Source organism: Enhydra lutris, unplaced genomic scaffold, assembly GCF_002288905.1.
Source record: "Enhydra lutris kenyoni isolate GAN:26980312 unplaced genomic scaffold, ASM228890v2 scaffoldscaffold3, whole genome shotgun sequence".
Lineage (NCBI taxonomy): Eukaryota > Metazoa > Chordata > Mammalia > Carnivora > Mustelidae > Enhydra > Enhydra lutris.
In genome coordinates this window covers 42694988-42715334 of record NW_019154087.1, presented here as the reverse complement: position 1 = coordinate 42715334, position 20347 = coordinate 42694988, and the positions used below count along the sequence as shown (strand labels likewise).

At 36.1% G+C, this 20347-nt stretch overlaps 1 protein-coding gene across 5 annotated transcripts in view; it reads right to left on the bottom strand.

Annotated features, from left to right (window-relative positions):
- LOC111154016 (mitogen-activated protein kinase 10) overlaps positions 1–20347 on the bottom strand; it is a 582803-nt gene that overhangs the window by 13240 nt on the left and 549216 nt on the right. For all 5 annotated transcript variants that reach the window (XM_022513381.1, XM_022513374.1, XM_022513389.1 and 2 more), the window contains 2 exons: positions 3335–3398; positions 1527–1604 (listed from right to left, as the gene is read on the bottom strand). In XM_022513381.1, coding sequence (XP_022369089.1) covers positions 1527–1604; positions 3335–3398 — 142 coding nt within the window. The remainder of the gene's footprint in view (positions 1–1526; positions 1605–3334; positions 3399–20347) is intronic.

Here is a 20347-nt window from a genome sequence, read left to right as displayed (position 1 = left end):
CTTGAAAAAAAAATTGTCTAGTCCTAACCTGGGCTCCTAGTTCCCCTTTCCTGGATTTTTTTTTTTGACTTTTTTTTTTTTTTTTTTTTTTTTGTATTTTGACTGCTCAATGATTAGAGAAAAACATGTTCTGGTCGTTATGGAAGTTCTTAAAACAAGGTGCCTTTCTGCCTTAGCAGGTAGTGTCTTGAGGCTGTTAGATTTGGTCTTTGGGTTCCTTAATCAGCAGCAGACAGAACATGCAGATAAGTTTGGCATGACTTTTACAGACCTGTATAAATCTGGATGCAGAATGAATGAGCAGGGTGGGCAGACAACCCCAGTGATTGCCTTCGCCTTCTTTGAGGGACAGAAAGACTTGTAATAGAATTGGGCTTGATTCAAATGAGAAAAACATGTCATAACTGAATTGTATCTGTTTGGGCATCATAGTGATTTGGGTGCAAACCAGTTATTCAAAGAGTAGTATCAGTATGAAGAATTGATTAATTCATCCTACATTTTTTTCCTGAAACAATTTAAAGTGCATGAGGAAAATTTTTTTATCAAAGGTAGGGCACCAAATCCATTTTCCTCTAAACAACTGATCATTTGCAGTCTATATTCTTGCCAACATGAGTTGAGTGTAGTTTAAGCTAGAGATAAGCTATCACACTTTCTAAAACTCTTTATATATATATATATTTTTACACTTAGAACATAGGTCTTTGGAAGAATATATTAGCATTGGGTGTAAGTAAATTATCTCAAGTAATCCTAAAGCACATTATTGGGATCAGCAAAATATGTACAGTTTATATATAAATGTGTGTTTGATTCTGTAGATGACGAACTGAGAGATTTTCCATGCTGACTTTAATCAGAACCCATATTAGCAGATGCTTTAACTACTGTCATATCAGCCTTGGGAAGAGTTGCAACACTGGAGTGACTGAGGAAAGAGGTTTTGGCTGGAGGGATTCCTGACCTCTACACTGATGTGGTAGAGCGTATGATGGCTGTGTTTTGATGAGAAGCAGTTATCCTTTAATGAGCCCACGTTAACATTTCTTCAAGATACACCTTATCTTAAAATAATTCTGAAAGAACTCTTGTGCTAGTCATCATAATCAGAATTAGAATGAATGCCACACTAAATATCAAAAGGAATGGAATGAAAATCACTAGAGAGGACTCATGGGCTGTCAGTGGGTTAAGCATCTGTCTTCAGCTCAGGTCATGATCCCAGGGTCCTGGTATCCAGACTGCAGTGGGCTCCTTGCTCAGCAGGGAGCCTGCTTCTCCCTCTGCCTGCTGCTCCCCCTGCTTGTGCTCTCGCTGTCCCTGACAAATAAATAAAATCTTAAAAAAAAAAAAAAAGGAAAGTCACGAGACAGAAATAATCATGAGATATTAGTTCACATGCTCTATTAGCAATGTTATTGGCTGTGATTCCTCAAGGCCAAAACAAAAACAAAAACAAAAACAAAACAAAAAAACAAAAAACACAAGTACTGGTTTATTAGTTATTCACTGAGAGTGAGTACCTGAAGGAGAAGGTTGTCCTTTTACAACACCGTTTTTAGTCTTTTCTTCTGAATTCATTACTTCTTTGTAGATAAGTTCTGTAAGAAACAAATATCAGTGTCATAAAAAACAAATTTCTTTTTAATACGCAGTGTAAACTTACTAGTTGATGACAAATAATAACATTTTGATGCAATTGAGTAAACTGCAAATCAATTGGGATTCTTTTACTCTTCTATTTCTACATTTTCTTATAATATCACAGAACCCAGCAAAACTAAGTGCTCAATAAAGCATTTGACCAAACAAATGTGTGAAGAATACACATTTTACTTGGTTCTGAATTCCTTGGGGGAATTTCTAATGCCATCTAACTTTATCTCTTAAGAACTTTATTTAATGGCTCAGTTTTGAGCTTCCGTATTTCTTCTGTATTCACTCCCTAAGACATACACCCCTCCTGACATTAAACTACTGCTTCCCTATAATTTTCTAACTCTTTCTTCATTTTTCATTTTTTGCTTGACTCAAATCTTGGGTTTGTAAAACCAAACTTGGTTAAACCCAACGTCATAACAATTATTGCATTTATTCCCAAACTGGCAACCATGTCTAGTTTTTTCTTTGCTAGAGTTAAATGTGTATATCTTCTTCCTTTTAATTTTCCCCTTTTAACTAAAACTCAGTGCTACTTACTCTTGCTTGGCAACAGGTTGCAATTTATATAATCGTTGTCTTTACAAGTATTTGTTTTTCCAGTTTCCAATTTAGTCCGTGTTCATCCTCAAGTGATATTTATATCCTAGTAGCTACTTACACACAAACCCTTAAGAGTAACTTCTGGTCCTTATTAGATCAAATCAAGTCTTTTCTGTCTATCATTTAGCAATTTTATTTACTTTGGTACACTATTTGTATGAACACACACAAACAGAATATGTTCATCTTTCCATATTCTCCAACAGGACCCCTTGACTAGAGAAATCTCTTTGCTATCATTATAAAACTTTTTGACCATTTCTACCCTTTGTTTTCCCCATATGTCCCTATACTGGTATTTTCCTGTTTTTCCTCCCCAACTTATAGTGACTAATTCCTTCAAAGCAGCTAAAATATTTCTTTTCTTCAGATATTCCATTTATGTTCCTCCTCATTTTAACCTAATGGTTTGTTATGATCTGCATTTAGTTTTTCATATTTATCTACTCTGTAGTTATTTATATTAGTTTAACAATTCTTCATAGTTTCCGGTTTATTTCATCCTGAGTGTAATCTTGACCATGTATTATGTGCTTGGAAGAATTCTGGTGAAAAAAATGAACTAATGTGTTTATTCATTATTTTCTTACTTTGAAGGATAAATAAACCATTTAGATATATATTTTTTCTATTTAAATTTTCAAGTCCTATAAATGAAGTAAATGAATTCATATATTAACTCTCTTATCTTATATATTAACTATCTTATATTTTCTAATGTCTAAAGCTATCTTAGACATAATTTTGTTTATTTTATGTGATAATTTTATGTACGAATATGGAATGTGTCATTCTGAAATTTTGAATTGAAGCTTGCCCTCCACCATGACAAATACTTTGACAATTGGTACTATTTTAAAATGTGTTAGTAATTAATTCCTTTCATTCTTGAGTAAATGCAATATTGTTATTAGTATGAAAAGACAGATAAAGTTTTGAGAGCTTTCAAATTAGTATAAGGATAGTGATTATGAAATAATCTGTTACTAAATTGCTTTAAAGGGAGATGCCTCAAAGATGATTTCTGAGTTTCAATAAAGCAAAATGTATATTTAAGTGGTAGAGTCACCTTTCCATTCTTCAATGGTGTGTTCTCTTTCATCCAGTTGTTTGTCATAAATCTGAGGTGGAGGCTGCAGAATAAAAACAAACAATAAACTTTGTGTAATAACTCAAATATAACCAAACTCTTCCAGCATGTGGGACTCCCTTGCTATTCAATTACCCATAAATTAGTGGTAATTGCAGTAGTGCAGAAGTTAAAGTTTCCCTGCAGACTTATGAAGGGTTCATTTATATGCTAATATATATTATTGACAAAATACATGTTTATATTTACTGTAGCAGAATTCAAACTGAGAGCTCAGTTCCCAAACCTGATTCAGAACCCAAGTATAAGCAACTAAGAGCTAGTCTTTAAAAAGCAAACAAGATTATTTGCTTACAAAGATTCAGAAGCTATCCCCCCCCACTCACTTCCTCGATAACAGAACCCTACCAAAACTAGTCCCCTCTAATAAGATTTTGTTCCACTTTTGGACCCTCCTGAAGAAGAATCTTTGACTCCTCTCAACAGACCACAGTACAAGTTCTTAGTGTAAAGACAGATTTAGATATAATCTACCTTTTTTCTGTGAAACATCATAAAATACCTTCATTTTATATTTAAATGATATTTTCCCCCCTCAGACTGAAGACTCTGCCAGTTTTCTACTAAAGTGGATCACCGTAAACCCCTGAAGGCCATTTGGGAGACATGAAATCACAAGGCCTTCAATCTGACTTAGGGAGTCAAGATTCCTTTGCTATAAAGAGTTCAGAGATGGAAAAGTAAAGATTTTTCACCAATCCAGGTGCCTTCCAGGAAGGAGGGTCTCAGATAGATTCCCTGACTTCTTCCTGTTGAAGAGAAATAGATCTCCTGATAGAGGAGATCTATCATGATGACCTAAGGTAGGTCTACTTAAGACCAAGTGACATGGAAAGAAAAAAATAATCTCTTGGAAAATATATTACCATAAAGTAGATAGAGAAGGGGCTGAGGAGCTCCACTGGCTAGCAATGGACTGAATGAAAGAAGACCTGCCAATTTCTGGTGCCACAAGACAGGGCACCCTACAGTTCATCCTGTCTTACACTCCAAAAGCAAAAATTGTTGTAAGAAACTAAAAGAATTACTCAGTAGAGTGACTCAGGCCTATGAGGACATGCATCCCTCAAAAACGACTATCATAGGAAGGCTTTGGACAAGACTTTCAGAGATAGCTCCTGCCTTCTGTTGGAGGTTGTTGGCCATCAGCAGCACCTTACTACTAAAGTAGCCCTTCTTTACTACATTTAGAACCCCTGGTAACCTGAATCAGGACAAACATATTCATTCTAGCCCTGATATGCTGGGCAGCCTCACATATTACAGAGGTAATTGGGTATGAAAACAGAAAAATTTTCCCAGTTGGGGTGGGCAACTTAGCACAACACTGAATTTTTTGAGAAATAACTACTGATGCGGCCAGACATTCCTTTAACACCTGGAATTGCTACTGAGGCAAAAGGCTTTAAACCAACTACTGTGATTCACATGTGGCTGGCTGAGTAGTCTTTACCGAAAGAACTAAGCAAAATGAGACCTCACATTACCCTATGACACTAGTGAGAACACAGAAACACTGACTACATAAAGGTGAGGGGACTGGGAGATGAGACACTGCCTTTAGGACCTGACTAAGGCAGAAGATTCTAATCCAAACTATAAAGGATTCCCAAATTAAAGGAATATTATGATGTAATGAGTAAATCAGTAAAAAAAAAAAGTGGGTTTTGTTGTTGTTGTTTGTTTTGTTTTGTTTTAATTTGTGAAACTGTCATCTAAGTAGGCTAATGCAAAGCCAAATTCTGGTTATGTAAAGACACTTTGCCAAGGGCATGTTTCCCGCTTTGCCTTCTTGAATATGTGTATTGTCGTGTGGAGGTCCCCTGCCAGACACAGCATGCATAAGCTCTCAGATGTCCCCAGAGCTCTATGCCTTGTTGGTGCCTCGTTCTCATTCTAACGATAGACTCAGCTCGGGACCCTATGTGGTTTACTTCTCCATGGGGTGGATTTTTCCATTCAAGTTTCAAAATTGAACATGGCTCAGAGTACAGTTTCTGCCAAAGTGCATAAATGCCATTTTCTCTTTGCAACAAAACTATTTTGAGAGAGGCTTTCCTTGGGTCTTCATCTTACAGCTGTTGGTAATGCATAAGCATGAAGTACATAGAATCTAGCCGCGAACAAACTACAGAGAAAAAGTACTGAGCCCAAGATTTTTCCTTTCAAAAAACCAATAGGGCTGTAAGACATACTTGCTTTATAGGTTGCCTGCAAGAGCTACATGTTCAGAGTTCTGTTTTGTTTTATTTTGTTTTAAGGAAGGGATGTAATCACCTGCAGTGGAAGGGTACATTCACAGAAAGATGCTTCCACATAATAATATAAAAGAGGAATTCACCAGTAATTTAAAGAAAGTAATGTCCTATTCAAACATACATATATATGTGCTTAGACAGCGATCATTAGATGCAATTGCCCATAATACTTCCTTCTAAAGAGAAGCTGGTGTTCTGTTGCTCGGTTGTTCCCTCCCCCTCTCCTTATTAAACAGGAAGGATTCTCTTTGCCCAAGTAACAATCTAAATAAAAAGAAATGAGGAGTGGGGATAAAGGAAGCACTCCAGAGAATATTTTAGGAGAATTTGGTAGATTAGAACAATTTCAGATGTGAGAAAATTAAGGATAAAATGAAATTAAGGATAATATATGGAATGTTATTAGAGCTTGTGACTTGCATGGTTTTTGGTTTTTTTTTAAAGATTTTATATATTTATTTGACAGACAGAGATGACAAGCAGACAGAGAAGCAGGCAGAGAGAGAGGGGGGAAGCAGGCTCCCTGCTGAGCAGAGAACCTGATGTAGGGCTGGATCTCAGGACCCTGAGATCATGACCTAAGGCAAAGGCAGATGCTTAACCCACTGAGCCACCCAGGCGCCTCGACTTGCATGTTTTTGAATATTCCTCAAGAAACTGAAGATTCTCTTTCAGTTATTTTTGAAGATTTTGGGCTCTCCTTCCTTGTTTGAAATTCCTGCAGATATGGAGCCATGAATTCCAATGGATTACATAAACAATAACTTAATGTAGATGTGTTTTATATTGATGTTATTACATACACATGCACAAATCATTTCAATTAAATGAGATAACGCATGAACAGATATATAATCACTATGAGTTAGTAAATATTAGGATGAACATATTCATTTATTACATTCATTCATTCAGTTAAGGGCTTGGGCACCTAATGTGTGCCAGACTATATTAGAAATTGAAAATTCAAAACTGAATAATATGGCTGCTGACCTCAAGAAGCTCACAATTTAGTGGGGTAAGACTTATATAAAACAGAAAATTAATACACAATATGATAAAAAATATATGCGTGTATATTTATGGGAATAGAGCGGAGAAATGCTAACAAAATGCCAGGAAAACCTTTTGCTTCTTGGAGTAGATTACATCTGTACTAGTTCAATGAGCAAAGGATGTGTGAGATGTTGTCAAAAAGAAAGGAGAAGAAGAAAAAGATGACTTCAGGCCAAGGGCACAGTACCTAAAAAACATAGCAGTGGTGGTAGTGGATGCACGTTCCTTTCTACAGGTGTACACACATGCAGAGAGTACTGGAAGCAATTCTATGATAGCAACATATAACATATGTGGTCAGAAGTGCCAAGGGATAAGAGCTGTGCCTAGAGAAGAAGATGGGTCCGGTCAAGGCTATGTCAAGGATGCTCTTGGGTACCACAATACGGAGCAAAGACTTCTTCCTGAAGGGGAGGAGAAGTCACTGAAGAATTTAAGAGAATGGCATGAACAAATCTAAGGCTGGACTGAAGAAAGACACCACAGAAACCAGAGAGAAGGGTTAGAGAGCTAATGCATGATCTAGAAGATAAAAGGTTTGACCAGGGCAGGGAAGGTAAAGATGGATAGAAAGTACAGATTTAAGAATAATTAATAAATGATAACAAACCAAGTTGGTAGAATTTTATTTTTTATCTAATGTGGACACCACTAGATAAAGAAGAATGATTCCCATATTTCTAAGTTGAGTAACTGGACAATGATGGTGTTTATGGAGCCATCTAAAGAAACAGAGAATGTTAAAAGGAAAATTAGATTGGTAGAGAGGTAAGCCAAGTGCTATGTGGGCAGAGATGTTTATTTAAGAATTAAATAGATGATCTGAGATCACAGGAATGCTGTTGGCTAGAGATATATAGATTTGAGACTTTCAGCAAGAGGTATTTGTTGAAATCATGACAGTGCCTGAGGTCACCCATAGAGTGAATGCAAGTAGGAAGAGTAAAGGTCCAAAATGGACCCCTGTGACACGAAGGTTTAAAGGGTGACTAGAGGAAGGGAAGTAGACTAAGATGGAGAAGGAGGATGAGAAGCAGAAGAAGGAGAAGAAAGGAATCAAGGAACATTTAAAGAAATACATGGATAATTGACTCTCTCTGCTTGACTTATTTCACTCAGCATAATCTCTTCCAGTCCCGTCCATGTTGCTACAAAAGTGGGGAGTTAGGAGAAGGCAGTTGAGGGAAATTGGAAGGGGAGGTGAACAATGAGAGACTATGGACTCTGAAAAACAATCTGAAGGGTTTGAAGAGGTGGGGGGGTGGGAGGTTGGGGGAAGCAGGTGGTGGGTATTAGAGAGGGCACGGACTGCATGGAGCACTGGGTGTGGTACAAAAACAATGAATACTGTTATGCTGAAAATAAATTAAAAAAAAAATAAAGTCACTTAAAATAAAAAAAAAAGAAATACATGGATAATGAAAACATTGCAATGCTATAGAATTCAAGTGATCAGAGAGTTTCAGAAAGAGGAAGTGATTCTCTACTTGTAAATGAAACAAATGAAGATCTTGGCTTTTAAAGCACCAGAAGGGCATAATACAAAGCATGATTTTGAACCCCATAAAGGTTTCCAAACCTCAAAACTGTTACCACACCCAGAAAGATCCAGACAGATCTTTGATGGAAGACTTCAGTATCAGATAGCACCTAGAAAAAGTGGAACAATATGAAAGAAATGTCCTCAAAACCAATATGGATATTGTATATAAATTTTTTAAAAAAGGAACTGCAGAACACATTGTCTCACACACACACACACACACACACACACACACACACACACACACACGCACTCACATGCACACAGACGGTTATAATGCTCTCAAATCTGCTTTCCCAACTATCTTTGAGAGTTTAATAAACCAAGAACACTGTTCTCTATATAATTAGGGGAAGAAGTCACTTTTTTTTCTCTGAGAAGATGCTATGTGCTAGGTTTTTTATATATGCCCTTTTAAATAATTGTTAGATCAGAAAACAAAGATTCAAAAGAATTTCTTTAAAAATATCTTGAAGTCATATAACTAATTGACAATGGATTTTTTTAAATTAAAACCCAATTTAAAGAACAATTCAGAACAAATGGTAATAGAGATTAACTTAAAATAAGGGATAATGCAACAATATTTAAAGTAATCATGTACCTAAAACAAGAAATAGAAACACAAGCCAATAGGGTGACAGCATGTCTCAGTTTGTGCTTGTTGTCCTTATAGTTACTAATAGATCTCAGGCCCTTCACTGTCACAAGTGTTTGGAGAATAATTATGTGAGCACCCCTCATAGCAATGTTATGACATGGCATATCGATGATCACAGGTATACAGTAATTAGAGGATGAAATAAATAACAAAATTGTAACATTTTCTATTACTGGATTCTCAACAATGGCAGCTGTACACCCTTTCCTGCTCTAAGACTTCATGTCAGCATTTTCCTTTCTATTTTTAAAATGTAAAACTTATCTATAAAGTATGGCTTTTTCCAGAAAGCATGTAAAAGAGTACAATTCTACACAATAAAATTGGGATCGAGCAATATGGATTCTGTTGGCATTCTTTCAAGCTCTTGCCTTCGGGCATGATTTCTTGCTGAAGAGATCTCTTTCATCAGTATTATTTAAATTCCTAATTGATTCCCCCAAGGTACAACTTGCTCTCTTGCCACTTCATTTTATGTCATATATTTAAGTAATACTTAATTAAGTAAAATGTGTGAATTTATTCTTTCCCTAGTCTTCAAAATAACCCTGTCTTCAATAGCATCACAGAATGTTAGTGATGGAAGAGAGTTTAGAGATTATCAAGTGCCACCCTTATGCAAATTGCAAATGAGAATATAAAAACAGCCCAGGTGATTTGTCCATAGTCATGGAGTTAATTGGTGGCAGAGTTAGGAATAAAATGTGTTATCTCTTATGGGAAAAGATGGGATGGAGAAATTCTTCTGGGTTGCAGAAATGTTAAGTTGAAAAATTCAACACTTAACAAAAAGATTTTCATTAGTGACAAAGTTGAGCCTGCCACTCTGATTTCTGTTCCAATTTTCTGTCAGTCTACACAAGTAGCTAGACCTGGCAAATATCATCAAGCAGTCAACACTTGCATCCTGATCGTTTCAGTCAAAATATCTTGGACAACATCAAGACCTCTATACATGTGAATCTCAAAAGAGATGAGAACCAGATATGAGAAATCTAAGTCATGCAATGTTGTTTTTTCTATCCATTTTTGAGCTCTGATTTAACATTGTTTCTGTATCAGTCATGTTCTGAACCATATAACAATCATCACGTTAGTGTTTGTTTTCTGCATCTTTTGTCCTAATTAGGCATACAATATGGTTTTGTTCCACTTTTTTCTGTGTTCTGCTGTCTTGTTGAAAATGCCTCATTTAAAGGCTTTAAATAGCATTTTCTTTCAGTGTGTTCATTCTCTATTAATTCAGCAGCTGGATCAAGAACATGATATTATTTCCTATAGAAATTTGCTTTGTCTTTTCATATTGACTTTTGCAGCTTGAGGAATGTGAAAAGATGCACGATTCATTGTAATGCTTCAACCAAGAAGGGTAGATTTTGGTATAAAATTAAATCAGAAAATCCATTTGAAGAAATGTGCAAAAATTTATATTTCCTTGAATCTATACATATAGAATAACTTTTCCAAATGTATTTTAAATTGTTGATGAATAGAAATTCTTAACATTTTAACCTCCTGAGTGGAAAATAAATATTTAGATGGAGTAATTTTTATGTTGCACTAAATATGTACCTTTTTACAACTTTTTGACCAATGACACTGTTTAGTATATTCTATTTTTTCTAAAACTTTATATCCCTGTAGCACCAAGAACAGTTCATTATCCACAGCCAAGCTCAATATTTGCTTAACAATAATCTTACCAACAATCTTCCAAATTAATAGAAGTATAACAGCAATATGCACAATTATCAAAATAGCTGACTAAAAATTACATTGATTCTCTATGTAACCTTAGTATGCAGAAACAAATGACTTGGTTTCCAATTACCAAAAATTTCAGTACCTTCTAAAAGGAGACAAATGATAATTTGCAATGCACTACTGATTGGTTTTTTAAAAATTTCTCAGGCAAGTTTTAGGAACTATGTGCTCTTGAATAGAAATTAAACAATCCAATACTAAGAATGAAGTCAATGCCCTTTAAAAGTCTGATGACTTGAGAGCACTCCACAATGGGGGGATAAAAGGTTAATAAAATCTGTCTCTGAACACTAATGTGATTAATTTTCCTTTCCTAAGTTGCCTTACATTCGGTCCCTAAGCAGAGCCCGAGAAGAAGGGCTCCCAGGGGTATCCTATAAGAGCAGAAAGGAAGACAGGTAGGCAGGCATGAATGGCATAGCAGAGTGACCTTAACAAGAACTACTCAGGTACAGAAGTCAGTCTGTGCTATGTCAGAGTAAGTGTGAGGTACGAAAGAAGACTTGTGAGATGGAATCACTCCTTTAAGAAGTGTTTTGTGGGAGGTGGTAAAGAACTGATAAGGTCTGACAATTCGGTTATAAGGGGGCTGAATAATGAGTATAAGATGACTCCCATGGATCTGGTTCAGTCATCTGGGTGGAAAGTAGTGCCATGGATTGAAAGGTGTGATGAGGGGGAAGAGAAGGTGGTAGTTTTGTGTTAATAGGGGATACAACCATCTCAAAATTTGACATGTTATTTTGAGATGCCATTTTTAATGACTGTGGTATTAGAGCTGTAGATCTGGAATGCAGGATAACTTTATGGGACAATGCCTAGATTTGAGAGTCATTTGTGGTAATTAAAATTAAGGCTGTGGGGGCGCCTGGGTGGCTCAGTGGTTAAAGCCTCTGCCTTCAGCTCAGGTCATGATCTCAGGGTCCTGGGATCGAGTCCCGCATCGGGCTCTCTGCTCAGTGGGGAGCCTGCCTCCTCCTCTCTCTCTGCCTGCCTCTCTTCCTACTCGTCATCTATCTGTCAAATAAATTAAAAAAAATAATAATAAATAAATAAAATTAAGGCTGTGGTCAAAGATAAGATTCCCAGGGTAAAAAGAAATTAGGTCCGTAGGAGACCTAGGAGACCTACAGGAGACCTCCTGGGATTCACAATTCTAAGAGAAGAAAAGACAACTCAAATAGCAATGGAGACCGGAGAACAAGAGTGGTGTCACCCAGAAGGCAAGGGGTAAACAGGTCAGGAAGGATAATGTTGTCGACTTATTCAAATAGCAAAGATGTATGATAGTTTTCTTTGGAGCTGGCACGTAGGGAGCCACTGGTGACTTAGAGAAGACAGTTTCAAGGCTTGGGAAGAGAACTACAGTAATTGTGAGTAAACAAAGGCTAATTTCTTACAGAAACTTGGCAATAAAGGAAGTTACTTCCATTGCTAATGGTACCTTCCACTTATAAAGGTGTAGTAAAAAAAAAAATTGCCTTTGTTCTTTAAAATGAAGGCAGGTAATTATACAATTATACACTTGTATAATTATTAGTGGAAACTGACAAATGAACAGAGAGAGAAGAGATCCACATGCAGAAAAGAAAAACCATACACAAAAAAGCACGGTATCCCAAGTTTTTCTGGACTTTGTGTACCCAGGTCTATCATAGCATGATCACTGTAGCCTCCCCGACGTCTTCATTCTGGTACCAGTCATATTTTCATAAATTATCTCATTTAGTCCTTATAACAACCCTCCTTTTCTAGGCATACCACTAAAGCACGAAGAGATTAAAGAGGCAGTGTTTAAATCCACATCCATCTGAATACAAAATCCATGTTCTTCACAACCAACTAGAGCTTATAATATAGTTCCTGCTAATCCAACCCGTGGAAATAAATATATTTAAAAGTTTTATTAGTCAACAAAGCCACCAAGAACAGTAAGAAAAAGAGTGAATAATGCTTCCTCCAGCTAGAAAAACCCTCAAAATGCTATTAATTAATATTACAGACACAAATTTCCAAAACCACTCCATCACGACGTCCGTATGTGCACTGTATTGTGATGCTGCCACCTTGTGGTTGGAAAAGAAGCAAATATTAAGTAAAAGGTGCTATTTGCTTTTTTAAATTTATTTTTTATTATGTTCAGTTAGCCACTGTATAGAACATCGTTAGTTTTTGATGTAGTATTCAATGATTCATTAGTTACATATAACACCCAGTGTTCATCACAGTACGTCTCCTCCTCAATACCGATCACCCTGTTATCCCCTCCCCCACCCCTCCCCTCTGAAACCCTCAGATTGTTTGTGGTGCTCTCACCCACGAGTTCTCAACTATGGTTGCACACTGAAGCCATCTCTGACCTTTTAAAATGCTGATGCCTGAACTGCACCCCCAGAGATTTTAATATAATTGGTCTGGAATGAGATCTAGGCATCGGTGTAGTTGAAAGCTCCCCAGGTAATTCTCACGTGCAACCAAGACCAGACCTCTATTCTAACTATTTATATAGTATTCAAGTCAAGTTTTGTCATTTGCTTAAGTATGTTTCATTTGTATAGATGCAAGAGAAAATACGACAGAGAAACTGTGTGATTTTCTCTCCGTCTTCAATGATATTTATTTCTTAGTAGAATAAAACGATTTGTGGACAGAAAACATTATATGCTTTGGTTTTAAAGAAGAGGGATAGAGAGATTTATGTGTTGTAATTAAAGTGAACATGAGATTCATATCTCATAATCAAATTTAGTCTTTGGCCAAAGTGACCAAGAAGAATCTCTGAGCCTCTTGAATAAGCCACAGATTTCTTGATAGGAACAATGAAAAGAGTAAGGGATTCAGAGCATCGTTGACTTTGACACTAGTAAGATGAGTGACCTTGGGCAAGTCATTTCATTTGCTATCACTCTTAATTATCTGGGAAGAGTTTCATAAAGTGCTTTATTCAGGAGGAAAAAATTCCGAATATATAACAAATATCCTTCTAGGTAATTTGGCAAATTTCTTTTGAGGACTTCTATGTGCAAAGCACTGTATTATAATTTGTTATACACGAAAAGCACTAAAGTTGTCTAGAGACATCACACACTAAGTGACCAGAGGAACCTTTGAAAGTTAACAATGTAAATTTTAATTATAATGTGAACTAAGTATAATTAGAAAAGTTTAATTAAATAATGCTCTAGTGGCTTACAAGAAAGTTAAATTTAGATTTCTCTATTTTTCATTCTGTTCTGTAGCTTTCTCAGATGTTAGGTAGCAAATTTATTAGCTTTATGCCATCAAAAAATTTAATCATGTCTTGAAAATGGAAATTCTCTTTACAATTCCCTGGAAATTAAATTTTTCAATGGTTCTTTAATCAAAAAGGCTGAGTGATTGCACTACTAATCACCCAGTGTCCAAGTCATAAATCCTTTTTCATTCATTCAAGTATTTATTAACCAACTACTACATGCTATAATTCATTCTTGAATTCTACCACCTTAAACCCCAAATCTAAGCATTTACAATTCATATTGGTTTTAGCATCTAAACATCTCTTTAATCTTTTACCTACATCTACCCTCAGGCTACCATCAATTCTAACCTATGTTACTACAGATTTACCCCCCCCCCCCCCGCCATCTTCCTTTTTTCTACTCCAGTCTCATTTTGCAGACAGACAGGCTCAAATCTCATAATGCTATTTGTCTGCTTTTTGGTTTTAAATGCCTTTCCTTCATGCTCAAGTGAGAGTACATGCTCACAACATTTAGTCACTCCTTCCTTGCCTTGTTCCTGCCCAGCGGGCCAAATCACTTCTCACTTTTCTTCATGGAGTCACCCCCAAATGTTTGCAGTTCTCCCAAACCTCTTCTAACACTGGGATTTTTGCATAGCCCTTTCGTCTGCCTGTCTTTTTTTTACTTGGATATTTCTTGCTTTACCCTTCATGATTCTTCTATTTAGATATTAGACCTTCCAGGAGCCTTCTCTAACCCACACTGCTAAGTTGAATTTTTTTCTACATGCATCAATTAACTTAAAGTTTGGACCACTTATCACTCAACATCTACTTGTTTTACTTATCACTAGACTGGGGGCAAAGTCTTCAGGACAAAAATTCTATCTTTGTTTTTCAGAGTCTAACACTGTACAAACTACATAATAGGCATTCGATGATGCTTATTTGATTAAGATAACGTTTGAGCAAAGATTTGAATGAAGTAATGGAGAAAGCCATATAGATATCTGGAGGAAAAATAGTCCAGGCAGAAGAAACTGCAATGCAAAGACCCCGATGGGGGAGCTTGCTTGGCATGGTTAATGAACAGCAAGGAGGCAGGACACTGGAGCAGAGTGGAAAGGCAGGAGTACAGAAAATGAAACCAGAAAGTAATTGTGGGGAGGGGTGCCTGGATGACTTCATTGGTTAAGTGCCCGACTCTTGGTTTCCACTCAGGTTAAGATCTTGCTGTCATGGAATCACAATACAAAACACCTTTCTTACTGTGGGTGATGATAACTACATCTGGAACAACACTGAATTCCAGCCTTGTAAGCCATTGCAATTACTTTGAATTTTGTTATAAATAGGATGAGAAGCCAATGGGGAGTATTAGTAGAGTAATTATGTAAACTGTTTCACATTTTGAAAGGAAAACCCAAGCCATTTGGAGAACAGACTACCAGGGACACAAGAGGACTGGAAGACAAGCTGAGGACTATGACATAGTCCAGGGCAGAGATGATGTTTGTGTAGACCAAGAGATAAGGAGTGGTCCAAGTCAGGAAATATTTAGAAGGTAAGTTCAGTAAGATTGATTGAGGATAATCATCACTTTCTTGGGTTTTCTTGAGACTTAAATAAGTTTGGGTATGAGAGAGGGTTTTATAAACACTAGAAAAGTGGTCAGTACAGTATAGTTGAATTAAACTCAAATTAAACGTATTGCTCATACAATATGTGCCAGCCACTGCTCTCATCACTATTTTCTGCACTGAATTATTGCTCCCAAGGAAATTTAGACTAGTGGAGTTGGGAGAGACAGACCTAAATGTGGATCATTTCAGCATAATGTGTGATATGATAATGGCACATGGAAGGTTATAAGGAAAAATATGTTAACTTAAGATTTCGAGAAGCAAAAGTTTATTTTTATACATACTTTTTAAAAAAATTTTTCATTTATTTATTTGACAGAGAGAGAGAGAGAGAGAGAGAGAGAGAGAACAAGCAGAGGAAATGGCAGACGGAGGGAGAGGGAAAAGTAGGCTTCCCGCAGAGCAGGGAGCTTGATGCCAGCCTGGATCCTAAGACCTTGGGATCATGACCCTAGCTGAAGACAGATGTTTAACAGATGAGTTCACCCAGCTTCCCTAAGACACAAAAGTTTTTATTGTAAGGCTTTCCCCAAGCAAAGGCCATATTAGCTTCAGTGATATGTTATAAGGCAAAAATGAGCTTTAGGAAGCTAGAGAAACATTCTGGGTGAAAAATCAATACACTGTATACAAATATTTCTACGTTAGCCTATAATTAAGACCACAAGTCATTTGTACCTCTGCCCTATAGTCACAAAACAGAAGCAAATGAACAGGGGGGAACATCTTTAGCATTTCTATATTAGTAACATGACTCGGTAACAATCCACCATAGGGACATTAACCAGAGAAAACCATACTCCTCAAGTTAGCATAAACAAGCAGCCCTAAGATGCAAATCCACAGTGAATATAGATATATAATTACAGAATTAGAAATTATATTAAGAAAAATGGGTTTTCTTATGCTTTACTGTTATTATAGAAATACTATTGTATTTTAACTTAAATTATAATATTTTTTCAATTGCAAAGTACTTTTATTAATTTAAAAATATATAATTTTTATACAACTTTTTTCCTCCCCTGCATTGATTTCTCTGAAAAATCTTGGACATGACATAAAGATTCAGGATTAATAAAATTTTTCAATGAAGTATAAAGAGTTGTACTAACCTAATCATTACTGCCTCTTCTCTCTATATGGGTTCAGTATGTCTGGCACATTATATAAGAAAACAGTCATGTATCCCTTTTATACACAAAGTGTTTATCAAAAAAGTGGCAAATATTTAAAATTCATTTCTATCCTATACGTTATCAGTATGTACATTATTAAAAGACCTTGTATATGATGAAAAATAGAGCTTTTTAAAAGATATTGTGACATAATGAAATGAGCACTGGCTTGGAACCTTGGTTTTTAGCTTTGTTACTGTGTAAAAGTCACTCTAAAATTCTGTAAAATAGGAATAATGGTATCCAGAGGTAGTGGTAGTGCTTCTTTTCACTGGGGTAATGCAGACTAGAAACATGGGTGGGAAGGTTAAAAAAATAGTAAATATAAATTGATTAAAAACACTTCATTAATTCAACAAATTATTCCAAAAACATACAGTGTGCTAAGAACTTCATGTAGTGACTTTGATGATCCCATGGATGAGACAAAAAAGCAGTTATCCTCAAGCTGCTCCTAAAGCAATAATATCGAAGGTATGTGTGATGAGGACACAGTGTTCTGAAGTAGTGGGTGACTGGGTAGGAAACAGAATGATCTGAGGGTGAGGAATTATTTCCAGTTAATTATTTGACCATAAGAATTTGATATACCTCACACATCCCATCAAAACTCATTATCTTAGTGAGTGCTGATGAACTGATAACCATAAAGAATTGACGACTGTTTCTCAGGTATGTTGTGGGAGACAAAATGGTGAGAATCACTCGAGTTTCTTCTTTACACACGCCATCATAGAGGACTATGTACTAACGTAAGGTACATTACATTTTCCCTATCTTTCTATTTAATTAGTACATTTCACATAGTGGATATTTTTTCAAACAGAACATGCCTTTTCATCCAGTAATGAAATTGTCTAAGGACAAATTTAAAAAGAAAATAATTCTGAGATTTTTATTAATAAGATAGAAATAAATGACATTTTTATTTCCCTTATGTCATATAGGCTTAAACTGTTAGATTTTAACTATTTCAATCACAACTGTAGGCTAAAAAGTCCTTCTTTGGTAACACTGAGTGGTTTCAAAGTTTACCGACCACTTTCACATATAATACCTTATCTCTTAAAACATTGTTGGTTGGGACATTTAATAGGTAAAGGTTAGTTGCAACAATTATTCCACCAAAAACATCTCTGAATTTGTTGTTTTTTCTTCATCCCCACTGCCATTTAACATTCATTTTACCATCATCTTTTTTTTTTAAAAGTTTATTTATGTATTTTTGAGAGAACAAGAGAGAGAGAGAGAGAGAATGCAGGGGGTGAGGTGGGGTACAGAGGGAGAGGAAGAGAGAGAGAATCCCAAGCAAACCCCCTGCTGAGCGCAGAGTCTGAGGCTCAATCCCAGGCCCCGAGATCGTGACCTGAGCTGAAACCAGGAGTAAGCCACCTTACTTATATAAGTACCTTATATAACCACCTTATATAAAAGGCATATAGCATTTTATCCCTCACTACTTTTAAAGGAACATGAAAGGAGCTCAGTTTTCAAAAAACACATAGAGATGGGAATCAGATTCTCCCTGGAATTAGAAGCTGGAGGGAATTTCTTTTGGTTATGAATTAAAAAACATTTCTCAAAATAATAAATTTCATTCCTTCACAAGATATCATAGGCCAATATTCCACAAATGACCCTGTGAGTCTCCTATTAAACCTTCACCAAGTTATGGAAGTGGTTTTCATCATTCTTATGACTATCTTGCCTTTAGAAAGGGACATAATAATTTTATTGTATCACATACTCTGTGCAAGACCATAAACTTTTAATAGACTTATAAAAAGGGAGTGTAACCTTTTCAATATTCTGTCTCATGGTTGGCTGAATCCATTTTATCCTCTCCTCACATATAATGGATACCCTAGGGCCCAAGCAATGGTTCTACACTTGGTAAGAAAAGGTTCAGATCCAGTCTTTTCCCTGAATCTGAAGCTTACCATGATTTAGCACTCAAGAATGCTTCCTGCCCACCCTTTTCCTGCATCTGCAGCTCCCCAAACTTCCAGTCCATAGACTTTTAGTTATAGTACAGTTCTAAGTGGCATGCTGACTTCATCTCTGCAGTTTTCATTTGGGGCCAAAAAAAAGTCAAGATAAACATTCTACAGGATTAATAAGTGCTTTCACATGACTGCACATATATTTTCAGCATCATTAAGGATCATACTTTCTAATTATTTCCTCCCCTCCCCAGAATGTGAAACTTCTCAATTTACCTCTTAACCTTGATAGTATAAACAACTCTAAGCATGAATTCTGATGCAAGATGGTTGACTGATTTAACTCTATGATCCCCCTGCATAATGAAGAAGTTATGCCATTTTATGGGCTTTCCTGTTCACTTGTTTTACTTTTATATTGCAATGCACAACATAAACATCTTCTTGGAAAAAAAGAAACAAACAAAAATCTCTGGAGAAAAACAGAGCAGAGAAAAACGGATAGTGCAAAGGAAGTGCATCCTTCATGAGGAGAAACAAAGTAGAAGCAGGATAAAAGGAGAGTTGGACTGGCCATTCTCATGAAATCTGGAACAATGCCACCGCAAAGCTGTAAACAAATTTGCCAAATGAACTCTTGAAAGCTTCATAGCACAAGAGAGGGGTTACCTACTTGAAAATAGACACTGGCTGCTAATTTCTATTTCTTGAAGAAAAAGGACATTTTAAATTTACCTAGGGCCATAGGAAACTTCTTCATATTGTCAATAAAATTTAAAAGTCATAATAATTGAAAACTGAAATCATAGTGCTTTATATTGATCTGTCACATCCCTCTACATACCTTCCTTAAGAAGTTGGATATTTACAGATGAAAGATCTTGTCTCACAAATAAGAATTATCTCAAGGAAATAAGCTGAGATTTTCTAAGCAGTGCCTTAATTCTTTTAGTTATGCCTGTAACGGATAGACAACTCTAACAGTAAATTATCCATATTTTGTATCCCCCTCATTCAGACCTTTCTGTGGTAGACAGATGCTTTTTAAAATATTAGAGTTAAATTCAGAGGTAATATCTCTAAAAATGTCATAATGCTTATGAACTACCCTGGGCAATCTCTAGGAAGATGTACACATATAATTACAGACATAAAATTTCAAGACTTTTTTCACAAGCTCTGAAAAACCTATCCAAGGAATCTCTAGTGGTAAATGAATCCTAGAATAAGAAAGCTACTAAGTTAGATTGTGAGACCAGGGAAAGGGCAGGGGAATGTTTCCCTCATTTGTGATTTTAGCTTTGCTGCAGTGCCCGACATAGGACTGGGATGCACTATCACTTGTGACATGGAATTGTGCATGATCAGCATGTGTATATTTGGGGATTTTTTTTTAAAAGGAAACTATACTATGAGAATATACTATTAAAAAGTTGATCATGCAAACCTCATTGAATCTTGTAGAGACACAGAAAAGACAACATTTTAAGTAGCAAACCAGAGCAGATTTAGAAACTTAAACAGGGCTCTCCACCTAATAAGAATTACTACTAGGAATAGAAATGAGGTGATCTTGAAATCACAAGGTTTCTATGTAATAATTAACATATGGGCCTTGCAGAAAACATTACTACTTCTGCAGTATTCATTTCTTTATCAATAA